The sequence below is a fragment of the Pristiophorus japonicus genome, chromosome 15 (assembly GCF_044704955.1).
Source record: "Pristiophorus japonicus isolate sPriJap1 chromosome 15, sPriJap1.hap1, whole genome shotgun sequence".
Classification (NCBI taxonomy): domain Eukaryota; kingdom Metazoa; phylum Chordata; class Chondrichthyes; family Pristiophoridae; genus Pristiophorus; species Pristiophorus japonicus.
The window spans coordinates 168321579-168334034 of record NC_091991.1 but is presented as its reverse complement, the minus strand read 5'-3'; the positions used below and the strand labels follow the sequence as shown (position 1 = coordinate 168334034).

Here is a 12456-nt window from a genome sequence, read left to right as displayed (position 1 = left end):
TGTAAAATGCCTTCTGGAAGTCTAAATACACCATATCCACTGGTTCCCCTTTATCCACCCTGTCCATTACATCATCAAAGAATTCCAGCAAGTTTGTCAAACATGTCTTCCCCTTCTAAATCCATGCTGACTCTGCCTGACCGAATTTTGCTTTTCCAAATGTCCCGCTACTGCTTCTTTAATAATGGACTCCAACATTTTCCCAACCACAGATCTTAGGCTAACTGGTCTATAGTTTCCAGCTTTTTGTCTGCCTCCTTTTTTAAATAGGGGCATTACATTTGCAGTTTCCAATCTGCTGGGACCTCCCCAGAATCCAGGGAATTTTGGTAAATTACAAGCAATGCATCCACAATCCCTGCCGCTACATCTCTTAAGACCCTAGGATGCAAGCCATCAGGTCCAGGGATTTATCTGCCTTTAGTCCCATTATCTTACTGAGTACCACCTCCTTAGTGATTGTGATTGTATTAAGTTCCTCCCTCCCATAGCCCTTGACTATCCACTGTTGGGATATTGTTTGTGTCCTCTACTGTAAAGACTGATACAAAATATTTGTTCAGAGTTTCTGCCATCTCCATGTTCCTCATTACTAATTCCCCGGTCTTGTCCTCTAAGGGATCAACATTTACTTTAGCCACTCTTTTCCTTTTTATATACCTACAGAAACGTTTGCTATCTGTTTTTATATTTTGTGCTAGTTTACTTTCATAGTCTATCTGACCTTTCTTAATCATTTTTTTAGTCATTCTTTGCTGGCTTTTAAAATCTTCCCAATTTTCTGTCCTCCCACTAGTTTTGGCACTTTGTCCACAGGCAGTGATTCAACACCTGGCATTATTGCAAATCCCAAAGACCCCGGGACTTATTGCCTTTCATGAGGTTATGTAACGAAGCAAGCAGTCCCTCCCTTGTGACCGACGCTCCCTTTAACCAGCCCCAGTCCAGCCCAGGCTCCCAGCCGCTGAGCACCCAAACCTCCGATGGCTCTTGAGATTCTGGGGGCGATCCGGGGCGCTCTGTCCGCCCACACCTGGATCCTTCTCCTCACTTTCCTGGTCCTGCTGGCTTGGTAAGTGTCCGATTGGTAAGTTACCGGGTGTCCCCGCTCTAAAGCATGTGAGAAAATGCCCACAAAGTTTGTCTGTTCGCTGTTTGCCCAGGGCGAGTTTGCAGCATTTGCCACTGGGGTGTGTGTGTGTGTTTTGGACTCTGTGTGTCCTCAGTCTACGTTGCCCCCATCACCATTGCAATCCCCGCAGACCGCTGCTGGGACCTGGGTGGGGAGCGGCGGGCGGTGCTGGAGAATCGGTGCCGATTCCGGGCCATTTCCCCCTCCTCCTCCTCACTGCCCGCGGGTTCACAGCACGTCCACCCTTTGGGGCTGCCTGGGGCTCGGAGTGCGGGCAGATTACCCCGGAGTGGGGGTGGGATGGAAACTGATCTATGGCTTTTTATTGTGGGGAGGGGGGAGAGTGGGTGTGGGGGAATTGATCGCCATGGAATTTTCATCCAGGTCGGAACTTGAAGCATTTTTCATATTTTTCAAGTTTCTACCCTGGGACAGGGTGACAGTAAACCCTTCTGTTTTATGGCTCTTTACACAAAGCTGGGCTCTCTGGAAATCCCAAGTCTACTCTATATAAAGGTTATATTTCACACTTCTGTATAAACAAAAGAAGTTATTCTCCTCTCCAGTTTATTAAAGTTCATGTGGGTTGGTCAGTAGGGGACAGTAACATCGTGGTTATATTACTGGGCTAGTCACCCCGCTATGGCAGCTGTGGAATTTCAATTAAATAAATCTGGAATGAAAATTGACACTATCTTTCTGAATCATTACTGCCCCTTTAGGGGAGTTCCATTCGCAACTCCTCAGATAATGAAGCAGTCCGTGCCCACATGCAGCAAGACCTGGACAACATCCAGGCTTGGGCTGATAAGTGGCAAGTAACATCTGCCAGGCAATGACTATCTCCAACAAGAGAGATTTATTTATTTATCGCCCCTTGACATTCAACAGCATTACCATCACCGAATCCCCCACCATCAAACTCCTGGGGGGGGGGGGGGTCACCATTGACCATAAACTCAACTGGACCAGCCACATAAATACTGTGGCTACAAGAGCAGGTCAGAGGCTGGGTATTCTGTGGCGAGTGTCTCGCCTCCTGATTCATCAATTCCTTCCCACCATCTACAAGGCACGTCGAGGGTGTGATGGAATACTCTTCACTTGCCTGGATGGGCAGCTCCAACAACACTCCAGAAGCTCGACACCATCCAGGACAATGCAGCCCGCTTGATCACCACCTCATCCACCACCTTCATGTGTACCAGCTACAAGATGCACTGCAGCAATTTGGCTTCTATGACAGCACCTCCCCAACCCGCGACCTCGAGCACCTAGAAGGACCAAGGCAGCAGGCGCATGGGAACACAACTGCCTCCATGTTCCCCTCCAAGTCACACACCATCCTGACTTGGAAATCTATCGCCATTCCTTCATTGTCGCTGGGTCAAAATCCTGGAACTCCCTCCCTAACAGCACTGTGGGAGCACCTTCAGTGGTTCAAAAAGGCTGCTCACCACCACCTTCTCAAGGGTAATTAGGGATGGGCAATAAATCCTGGGCTTGCCAGCAATGCCCATATCCCATGAACAAATATTTTAAAAAATCTTACCTGGTCTGGTCTCTATGTGACTTCAGACCCACAGCAAAGTGGTTGACTCTTAACTGCCCTCTGACATGGCTGAACAAGTTGTATCAAACTGCTACAAAAACCAATAAGAATAAAACCAGATGGACCACTGGATTTGGACACGACAAAGGTTCGCCCAGCCCAGTCGACCCTGCAATGTCTTCCTCTGGGGACTTGTGGTAAAATCGGGAGAACTGTCCCACAGACTAGTCGAGCAACAGCCTGACATAGTCATATTTACAGAATCATACCTTTTAGCCAACGTCCCAGTTTTCTCCATCACCATCCTGTATGTCCTGTCCTACAGGCAAGACACACTCATCAGAGGTGGTGGCACAGTGATGTGCAGTTGGGAGGGAGTGGCATTGGGAGTCTTCAACATTGACTCTGGACCCCATGAAGTCTCACAGCATCTGGAACAACATGGGCATGGAAACCTCCTACTGACCACGTACCGCCATCCCTCAGCAGATGAATCAGTACTCCTCCATGTCCAACACCACTTGGAAAAAGCATTGAGGGTAGCAACAGAATGTACTCTGGGTGGGGAACTTCAATGTCCATCACCATGAGGGGCTCAGTAGCACCACTACTGAGTGAGCTGGCCGAGTCCGAAAGGAAATAACTGCCAGACTGGGCCTGCGGTAGATGGTGAGAGAACCAACACAAGGGGAAAAACCTACTTGACCTTGTCCTCACCAATCTACATCCTGCATCTGTCCATGATAGTATTCGTAGGAGTGACCACTGCACAGTCCTTGTGGAGACAAAGTGCTGTCTTCACACCAGGACACCCTCCATCGTGTTGTGTGGCACTACCACCGTGCTAAATGGGATAGATTCAGAACACATCTAGCAACTCAGCTCTGGGCATCCATGTGGTGCTGTGGGTCATCAGCAGCAGCAGAATTGTATTCCACCACAATCTGTAACCTCATGACCCACCTATCTCTCACTCTATCTTACCGCCAAACCAGGGGACCAATCCTGGTTTAATGAGAAGTGTAGAATTGCATGCCAGGAGCAGCACCAGGCATACCTAAAAATGAGGTGCCAACCTGATGAAACTGCAACGCAGGACTATATGCTGCTAAACATCGGAAGAAACATGCTCTGGACAGTGCTATGCGATCCTACAGCCAGCGGATCAGATCTGCAGTCCTACCATATCCAGTAGTGAATAGTGGTGGACAATTAAACAACTAATGGGGGGAGGAGGCTCCCTGAACATCCCCATCCTCCATGATGGTGGAGCCCAGCACACGAGTGCAAAAGACAAGGCTGAAGCGTTGGCAACCATCTTCAGCCAGAAGTGCCGAGTGGATGATCCATCTTGGCTTCCTTCTGAGGTCCTCACCATCACGGAGGCCAATCTTCAGCCAATTCAATTCACTCCACGTGATATCAATAAATGGCTGTACACACTGGATACATCAAAGGCTATGGGCCCCGACAACAGCCCGGCTGTCGTGCTGAAGACCTGTGATCCAGAACTAGCTGTGCCTCCAACCAATGTTTTCCAGTACAGCTACAACACTGGCATGTACCCGAGAATGAGAAAATTGCCCAGGTACGTCCTGTCCACAAAAAGCAGGATAAATCCAATCCAGCCAATTATCACCCCAACAAAGTGATGGAAGGTGTTGTCGGCAGTGCTATCAAGCGGCTCTTACTCACCAATAACCTGCTCACCGATGCTCAGTTTGGGTTCTCCAAGTACCACTCGGCTCCAGGCCTCATTACAGCCTTGGTCCAAACATGGACAAAAGAGCTGAATTCCCGAGGTGAGGTGAGAGTGACTGCCCTTGACATCAAGGCCGCATTTGACCAAGTGTGGCATCAAGGAGCCCGAGCAAAATTGAAGTCAATGGGAATCAGGGGGAAAAATCTCCACTGTTTGGTGTCATACCTAGTGTTGGACAGCTTTCTTGCTCTTTTCGCTTTATTGCTTTAAGCGTGAATTACACACACGCGCACAAGAACATAAGAAGATAAGAAATAGGAACAGGAGTAGGCCCCTCATCTCAGTCCTAAATGGCCTACTCCTTATCCTAAGGCTATGTCCCCTGGTTCTGGACTTCCCCAACATCGGGAACATTCTTCCCGCATCTAACCTGTCCAGTCCTGTCAGAATCTTATACGTTTCTATGAGATCCCCTCTCATCCTTCTAAACTCCAGTGAATAAAGGCCCAGTTGATCCAGTCTCTCCTCATATGACAGTCCAGCCATCCCTGGAATCAGTCTGGTGAACCTTCGCTGCACTCCCTCAATAGCAAGAATGTCCTTCCTCAGATTAGGAGACCAAAACTGAACACAATATTCCAGGTGAGGCGTCACTAAGACCCTGTACAACTGCAGTAAGACCTCCCTGCTCCTATACTCCAATCCCCGAGCTATGAAGTCCAACATACCATTTGCCTTCTTTACCGCCTGCTGTACCTGCATACCAACTTTCAGTGACTGATGAACCATGACACCCAGGTCTCGTTGCACCTCCCCTTTTCCTAATCTGCCGCCATTCAGATAATATTCTGCCTTCGTGTTTTTGCCCCCAAAAAGGATAACCTCACATTTATCGACATTATACTGCATCTGCCATGCATTTGCCCACTCACCTAACCCATCCAAGTCACCCTGCAGCCTCTTAGCATCCTCCTCACAGCTCACACTGCCACCTAGTTCAGTGTCATCCGCAAACTTGGAGATATTACACTCAATTGCTTCATCTAAAATCATTAATGTATATTGTAAATAGCTGGGGCCCCAGCACTGAGCCCTGCGGCACTCCACTAGTCACTGCCTGCCATCTGAAAAGGACCCGTTTATCCCGACTCTCTGCTTCCTGTCTGCCAACCAGTTCTCTATCCACGTCAGTACATTACCCCCAATACCATGCGCTTTGATTTTGCACACCAATCTCTTGTGCGGGACCTAGTCAAAAGCCTTTTGAAAGTACAAATACACCACATCCACTGGTTCTCCCTTGTCCATTCTCTTAGTTACATCCTCAAAATATTCCAGAAGATTTGTCAAGCATGATTTCCCTTTCATAAATCCATGCTGACTTGGTCCGATCCTGTCACTGCTTTCCAAATGCGCTGCTATTTCATCCTTAATGATTGATTCCAACATTTTCCCCACTACTGATGTCAGGCTAACTGGTCTATAATTACCTGTTTTCTCTCCCTCCTTTTTTAAAAAGTGGTGTTACATTAGCTACTCTCCAGCCCATAGGAACTGATCCAGAGTCGATAGACTGTTGGAAAATGATCACTAATGCATGCACTATTTCTAGGGCCACTTCCACTGGGATGCAGACTATCAGGCCCCAGGGATTTATCGGTCTTCAATCCCATCAATTTCCCTAACACAATTTTCTGCCTAATAAGGATATCCTTTAGTTCCTCCTTCTCACTAGACCCACTGTCCCCCAGTACATTCGGATGGTTATTTGTGTCTTCCTTCGTGAAGACAGAACTGAAGTATTGGTATTCAATTGGTCTGCCATTTCTTTGTTCCCCATTATAAATTCACCAGAGTCCGACAGCAAGGGACCTACGTTTGTCTTCACTAATCATTTTCTCTTCACATATTTATAGAAGCTTTTGCAGTCAGTTTTTATGTTCCCTGCTAGCTTCCTCTCGTACTCTATTTTCCCCCTCTTAATTAACCCCTTAATTCTCCTCTGTTGAATTCTAAATTTCTCCCATTCCTCAGGTTTGTTGCTTTTTTTAGCCAATTTATAAGCCTCTTCCTTGGCTTTACCACTATCCTTAATTTCCCTTGTTAGCCATGGTTGAGCCACCTTCCTGTTTTATTTTTATTTATTTTTTGTCTATTTCTGTCTTAAATTTATTCAGCGTCCCAGCTTCCACAGCTCTCTGAGGCAGTGAATTCCATAGATTTACAACCCTCAGAGAAGAAATTTCACCTCATTTCAGTTTTAAATGGGCGGCCCCTTCTTCTAAGATCGTGCCCTCTAATTCTAGTCACCCCCATCAGTGTAAACATCCTCTCTGCATCCACCTTGTCCAGCCCCCTCATAATCTTATAGGTTTTGATAAGATCACCTCTCATTCTTCTAAATTCCAATGAGTAGAGGCCCAACCTCCTCAACCTTTCCTCATAAGTCAACCCCCTCATCTCCGGAATCAACCTAGTGAACCTTCTCTGAACTGCTTCCAAAGCAAGTATATCCTTTCGTCAACAAGGAAACCAAAATTGTGTGCCGTATTCCAGGTGTGGCCTCACCAATGCCTTGTATACCTGTAGCAAGACTTCCCTGCTTTTATACTCCATCCCCTTTGCAATAAAGGCCAAGATTCCATTGGCCTTCCTGACCACTTGCTGTACCTGCATGATATCCTTTTGCATTTCATGCACATGTACCCACCAGGTCCGGCTGTACTGCAGGACTTTGCAATCTTTCGCCATTTAAATAATAACTTGCTCTTTGATTTTTTTTCTGCCAAAGTGCATGACCTTACACTTTCCAATATTATACTCCATCTGTCAAATTTTTGCCCACTCACTTAGCCTGTCTATGTCCTTTTTCAAATTTTTTGTGTCCCCCTCACACATTGCTTTTCCTACCATCTTTGTATCGTCAGCAAACCTGGATACGTTGCACTCAGTCCCTTCTTCCAAGTCGTTAATATAGATTGTAAATAGTTGGGGTCCCAGCACTAATCCCTACGGCATCCCACTAGTTACTGGTTGCCAACCAGAAAATGAACCATTTATCCCGACTCTCAGTTTTCTGTTAGTTAGCCAATTCTCTATCCATGCTAATATATTACCCCCAACCCCATGAACTTTTATCTTGTGCAGTGTCCTTTTATCTGGCACCTTGTCAAATACCTTCTGGAAGTCCAAATACACCACATCCACTGGTTCCCCTTTACCCACCCTGTTTGTTACATCCTCAAAGAACTCCAGCAAATTTGTCAAACATGACTTCCCCTTCATAATTCCATGCTGACTCTGCCTGACCGAATTTTGCTTTTCCAAATGTCCTGCTACTGCTTCTTTAATAATTTCAACCAACATTTTCAACCACAGATGTTAGCTAACTGGTCTTTTGTTTCCTGCTTTTTGACTGCCTCCTTTTTTATATAGGGGCATTACATTTGCAGTTTCCCCATCTGCTGGGACCTCCCCAGAATCCAGGGAATTTTGGTAAATTACAACCAATGCATCCACGATCCCTTCCGATACTTCACTTAAGACCCTAGGATACAGCCATCAGGTCCAGGGGATTTATCCGCCTTTCGTCCCATTATCTTACTGAGTACCACGTCCTTAGTGATTGTGATTGTGTTGCGTTCCTCCCCCGCTATAGCCCCTTGACTATCCACTGTTGTAGTAATGGCAGGATCAGCTTTTTTGTTTAAACATTCACACTAAACAAACTCAGTATGAATGCTACTGAGACACAAACACTTCACAAGCCAACTTTCTGCTTATTCTGATTTCCAGTGGCTGCTTGTGAGGTACACATCATCCGAATGTCCAGTGTCTAGTGTCCAATGTGTGTGTCTAACAAAAACCAGTTCCATCTCTTATACCTAAAAAGCCTTTGAACTCTTGTTTGCTTGCATAATACATACAGACAATTAACATGCAGACGATGTGGACTCAAATGGCATTGTCCTGAAATCACGACTAACTGCTGTCTTAATTACTCATCATCATCATCATCTTCATCATAGGCACGCCCTTGGATTTGAGGAAGACTTGCTTCCACCACTTTAAGCACTGCCTCCACCACTGGCACACCGTGGTGGTAGTGTGTACCATCTGCAAGTTCATCACAGCAAACTCACCAAGGCACTCGCAAACCCGCGACCTCTACCACTTAAACGGGCAAGGGCAGTATGGGAACACCACCACCGACAAGTTCCCTTCCAAGTCCCACAACATCCTGACTGGGAAATATATCGGCTGTTCCTTCATCATCGCTGGGTCAAAATCCTGGAACTCACTCCCCAACGCCACATTGGGAGCACCTTCACCACACGGACAGCAGCGGTTTTAGAAGGCGGCTCTTCACCAACATTTTGAGGGTAATTGGGGCTGGGCAATAATTCTGGCCTTGTCAGTGATGCCCACATCCCATGAAAGAATTAAAAAAAAATGATGATCACAAACAAAGACTTGTGTTTATTTCGCACCTCATGGAGTCTCTCAGAAGCATCTTGTAGCAGTGAGAATGTGATTGGGGATAATCTTCGTATTGATCTTGCGTGCACTAAATATGGATAATAAACAACCGTCTTAAATAAACACATAAATCACACTGCTGCCAGTTCTCCTACGCCATTATTTTTCAGTCTTGAGTGGCAGTGGTGTGGACTTTGGCTTAAATGCAGCAAATTTGCAATCGGTGTTGATTTTAAGGGGCGGGCGGAGTTATGATAATTACCTGTTCAACTTTAGAGTCTCTAGAGCAACGTAAAAAGCCCCATCAAATTATGGCTTGGCATAAGTAATGGCATAAGTCACTCGTGCCATAGCTTTCTGCAATTTCCTTACCGTAATAAAGGTGTACGCTATGGATACACCATTACTATGGTGCAAGTTTTGAGCAAATTCAGGCATAGTGTATAAATGCACTCCTGGGCTTTCCTGATTGCTCAGTGAATTCACTCAGCGGGTGGCTGAGCTGCACAGATCCTTGGTCTTTGCTGAGCTACAGCTAGGATTGAAAGTGCTACCATTGAACTCAGTGCCTCTGGGCCAGGGGAAACTGGGCAGGGTTTCTGCTCCTAATCACTCCCCGGCAACCTTTGCTGTGGACAAGATCAGACTCTGTCATGGTGGGGGCAGGGCAGGGGGGTGGGGGACCCACAATGGAATAATCTGCCATTGTCCACCGTTTAGGCCCACAAGTGGATGCTGGTCACTTGGATGTGGTACCAGTAACTGAATGATATTCATGGAGCTATAGCTCACCAAGGTGTCTGTGCCTTTAAGCAGAAAGAGAGGGGGAAGGAGAAACATTCAGCCCTTGGAGAGCTGAGTGGGTTAGTGTCTTGGTCGGAAGCAGCTACACACCCAGGCACTTGGTCTTGTGAACATCACGGAATATCCGTGTGGATCTGCAGCTTGTTGATCTCTTTAATGTCGAGGGGCTTCTGTATCGGTCTCTTTGACTAGCACCTTTTTAAATATTTCAGCAGATGACAGGAGTGTTAGCTATACTGTACTGACTTGCATCTTCATTAGTGTGCTGTCTAACCTAATATCATTCGCTCATGAATCGAGCTTGTGATTGGTTGAATGGACGATTAACTGCCCTAGTTTTAATGACCAGCATTTTGTATTTCTGGGGTGAGAGAAAGCCAGTACCTGGATATACCTCCCAGAGTTGGATTGGGTTTCAGACAGGCACAATACAGTTTGTAAGTAATGCTGCCCTTGCAGAGGCCAGGAACCAGCAGCTTCAGTAATGCTCGCTGTCTGTGCACAAAGGGCTTTGAGTTTATTGTAATGCTGTTGCCACCAAATTTACAGTATCCATGGGCGATTATTTGATTCTATTCTAGACCTGAATGTTGCTGGGTTTCTGCTACTGCAGGGACTAAAGCAATGCACAATCCTATCCTAAACCCTGTTTTATTATTTATATATATATTTTTAAGTGTAGATATTTGTTAGATGAGAGCTGGTGTTTGAATGAAGAATTTCTGTATGGTAAATTGAAATGGCTCAAAGTAACCAAGACAGGGTTTTATTGTTTATAAAGATTGTAACCACTTAAATTCAATTTTCAGGTACAGCGTTTTACCATATGGGTTTTTTAAACGGCTTGGAGTTCCAGGGCCAAGGCCACTGCCGTTCATTGGAACGTTTCTGTGGTACAGAAAGGTATGTTTATGTTTCTCTTTCTCTCTCTCTTTGTTGGCCATATCAATAACTCCTGTTAATGCTTCGCCTGCTATTGAACTGTTCTGCCATCACGCTGTTCCCTCCTTTAACCGAGAACTGAGTGAGACTTCTCCGAAGCTCCTGCGAATAGTGTTCTGTCTGTGGGTGAGAGGAGACTCGCAGCAGAGGCAGGGCTGATGCTGACTGTCTCTCTCCGTGCTGCAGTGTAAGCGCTTCAGTGAGTGAGCCAGCCAAAAGCTGCAGAAACTCTGCAGAAGGACAATCTCTCCCAGTGTCCGGAGAGCCCAGTATTTGAACCCATGCCCTCTGTGATTGGCAGTGCCACTGGAGTGACAGAACTAGTACAAAATCATTCATTTAACATCTTGGCTAAGGAATGCATTGATTTTTTGAATGCTTCAAAAAGCAAATCTTTTGATTGTCATTAATTTGTGAGGGACTTCAGTTACGTGGACAGACAAGAGAAGCTGGGGTTGTTCTCCTTAGAGCAGTGAAGGTTGAGGGGAGATTTGAAAGAGGTGTTTAAAATCATGAGGGGTCTGGACAGAGAAGATCGAGAGATACTGTTCCCATTGGCGGAAGGGTCGAGAACCAGATTACACAGATTTAAGGTGTTGACAAAGAACCAAAGGCGACATGAGGAAAAACGTTTTTACACAGTGAGTGGTTAGAATGTGGAATGCACTGCCTGAGAAGGTGGTGGAGGCAGACTCAATCGTGGCTTTCAAAAGGGAATTGGATAAGTACCTGAAGGAAAGAAATTAGCAGGGCTACGGGGAAAGGGCAGGGGACTAGCTGAAGTGCTCTTGCAGAGAGCCGGCACGGGCTCGACGGGCTTCATTCTTGACCAGCTCCGCTGGGCAGGCCACATCGTCCGCATGCCAGACACGAGACTCCCAAAGTAAGCGCTCTACTTGGAAATCCTTCACGGCAAACGAGCCAAAGGTGGGCAGAGGAAACGTTACAGAGACAGCCTCAAAGCCTCCCTGAAAAAGTGCAACATCCCCACTGGCGTCCCTGGCCAAAGACCACCCTAAGTGGAGGAAGTGCATCCGGGAGGGCGCTGAGCACCTCGAGTCTCATCGCCGAGAGCATGCAGAAATCAAGCGCAGGCAGCGAAAAGACCGCATGGAAAACCAGTACCACCCACCCTTTCCTCCAACCACTGTCTGTCCCACCTGTGACAGAGTCTGTGGTTCTCCTCTTGGACTGTTCAGTCATCGAAGGACTCATTTTAAGAGTGAAAGCAAGTATTCCTCGATTCCGAGGGACTGACTGTGATGTTGATTGGTTCTGTGAGTATAGGGTCGAACAAAATGTTCTCTGGTTGTCCTATAACTGTTCAGCTAGTTTTTTTTAATAATTAGTTGTTTTTTCAAATGGTGACATGAATACATTTTAACTTCCTTTGTTCTCCACTGAGCCAACGGAGCCCTTTCCGAACCCAAGTGGATCAGCAGGTGACCTACTTGCAGGTTTCTGATGATTTCTCGAACTGGTTGCGAGCAGGGTGCATGAGGGAGGCTTTTTGGAGTTTTCCTTCCTCTGCAGTCAACAGCTATCCTAGTGATTGGACCAGATTTACGACACTGAGGTGATCGGGGCGGGAAGCATTAGGTGATCGGGGCGGGGTGGGGGGTGGGAAATTGCCCCCTTTAAGGCCCCGTTACCGCCTCTAACAGGGCGGTAAGGCCATTCAGCCCGGGGCAGCCAGCGGGGCCGACTGATCCAGAATTGCTCCCGGGCCGGGGGCGGTGAGAACGGGTTTCTGTCGCACCCCGTGTTTCCGACCCACCAGGCGGCCCGACCCGTTCTCTGCCCCGCGAGTGAAATTGCCCCGCGGGGGCGCAGCAGCTGCCGAAC

The 12456-nt window shown here is 46.9% G+C and overlaps 1 protein-coding gene across 1 annotated transcript in view; it reads left to right on the top strand.

Annotated features, from left to right (window-relative positions):
• The first annotated feature begins 855 nt into the window (after positions 1–855).
• LOC139281233 (cytochrome P450 3A30-like) overlaps positions 856–12456 on the top strand; it is a 56233-nt gene continuing 44632 nt past the window's right edge. The window contains exons 1-2 of the mRNA XM_070901289.1: positions 856–1072; positions 10479–10572. Coding sequence (XP_070757390.1) covers positions 984–1072; positions 10479–10572 — 183 coding nt within the window. The 5' untranslated portion in view covers positions 856–983. The remainder of the gene's footprint in view (positions 1073–10478; positions 10573–12456) is intronic.